This window comes from Rhagoletis zephyria, unplaced genomic scaffold (assembly GCF_001687245.7).
Source record: "Rhagoletis zephyria isolate East Lansing unplaced genomic scaffold, Rhagoletis_zephyria_1.1 Rzeph_scaffold_65537, whole genome shotgun sequence".
NCBI lineage: Eukaryota > Metazoa > Arthropoda > Insecta > Diptera > Tephritidae > Rhagoletis > Rhagoletis zephyria.
In genome coordinates this window covers 1-1129 of record NW_016222588.1, presented here as the reverse complement: position 1 = coordinate 1129, position 1129 = coordinate 1, and the positions used below count along the sequence as shown (strand labels likewise).

At 45.3% G+C, this 1129-nt stretch overlaps 1 protein-coding gene across 1 annotated transcript; it reads right to left on the bottom strand.

Moving 5' to 3' along the window:
• Nucleotides 1–558: 558 nt before the first annotated feature.
• Nucleotides 559–1121, bottom strand: LOC108356804 (glucose dehydrogenase [FAD, quinone]-like; the record flags this gene model as incomplete). Its single annotated transcript, XM_017607906.1, has 1 exon — nucleotides 559–1121. A coding segment is annotated over one exon (465 nt), but the record flags the coding sequence as incomplete, so codon positions are not given.
• Nucleotides 1122–1129: the final 8 nt, after the last annotated feature.

Sequence of the window (1129 nt, the reverse complement as noted above, 5' to 3'; positions counted from 1 at the left end):
GATTTGTGAGGAATAAGCATTGCTGGTCTGGTTCAGGAATTGTGAGGAATTGACCTACTCTAAAGAAATGAAAGTGAGTGAGGACAGTGAAGTCGTAGGGATCTTGCTATAGTTTTTCGTGGGCCTTAAGGCTCCGTAAATGTCGGTCCTTTAGCGCTAATTATTTCAGAAGGGATCCTTGCCTACAAAAAAAAGGTGCAGATGGTAGATCAAAACTTCGCTCGATCCTAACTTTTTCTTTGAACCTGTAGCGATTGTAAAGCAAAAGTTCATTAAGATCATCATCATCTGCAAGTATATCGCGTTTATGGTCCACCTGTTCAAAGCTGGGTCAATTCGTTCTATGTGGCTTCCTGAATATTTTCCCTGTGGTGAAAAAATGTCGTGACTTGGGCTTTCATTCCCAAAGGGGTATTTTCAGCAGTAGCTTCTTAGCGGAAATCTTGCTTGCTCACAAGGCATACCCTAGCCTACAGAGAACGGTGGTTAACTTCCTCCAAAGCCCTGTACTAGTTTCAGTTGACTAGATTGACGCAGCNGTGCAGAGAAAGACTCCAATGAATAGAAATTTATGCATTTATTTTCGGAGGAGGATTAGTTAAAAAAAAACGTGATTGTAAAAGAAATTGTTCGACTTATAATGCATTTAAACTACGTCACTTTGACTCATTCGCCCCTTGGTCATCCTCTTTCCAATCCTGTTTTACAAAGTCCGCCCCTCTTTCGCCAATCATAATCGTCGGTGCATTCGTATTTCCATGTGGCACATCGGGCATTATGCTGGCATCGGCCACTCGCAAGTTCTCCACACCATAAAGTCGTAAGCGTGGATCCACACACGCACCCCGATCGCTACTGGGGCCCATTTTCACGGTGCCGGTCGGGTGATAACCCGCTTCTCCGAAGTATTTAACGTAGCAACGCCAGTAGGCTTCGGAGCGGTACTCGTACTCATCGCACTCCTCGAGTGGTATACGGAACAGGGTTGCATTTAGTTCCCGCATGGCCTTTGTGCGCTCTAAGCGTTCGATGAAGCGTATCCCGCGCAATATAGTCGCCAAGTCTTCGGGATCACTAAAGTAATTCGAAAAGATGCGTGGATGATCAAGGTAATCGGAACTGCGCAGAC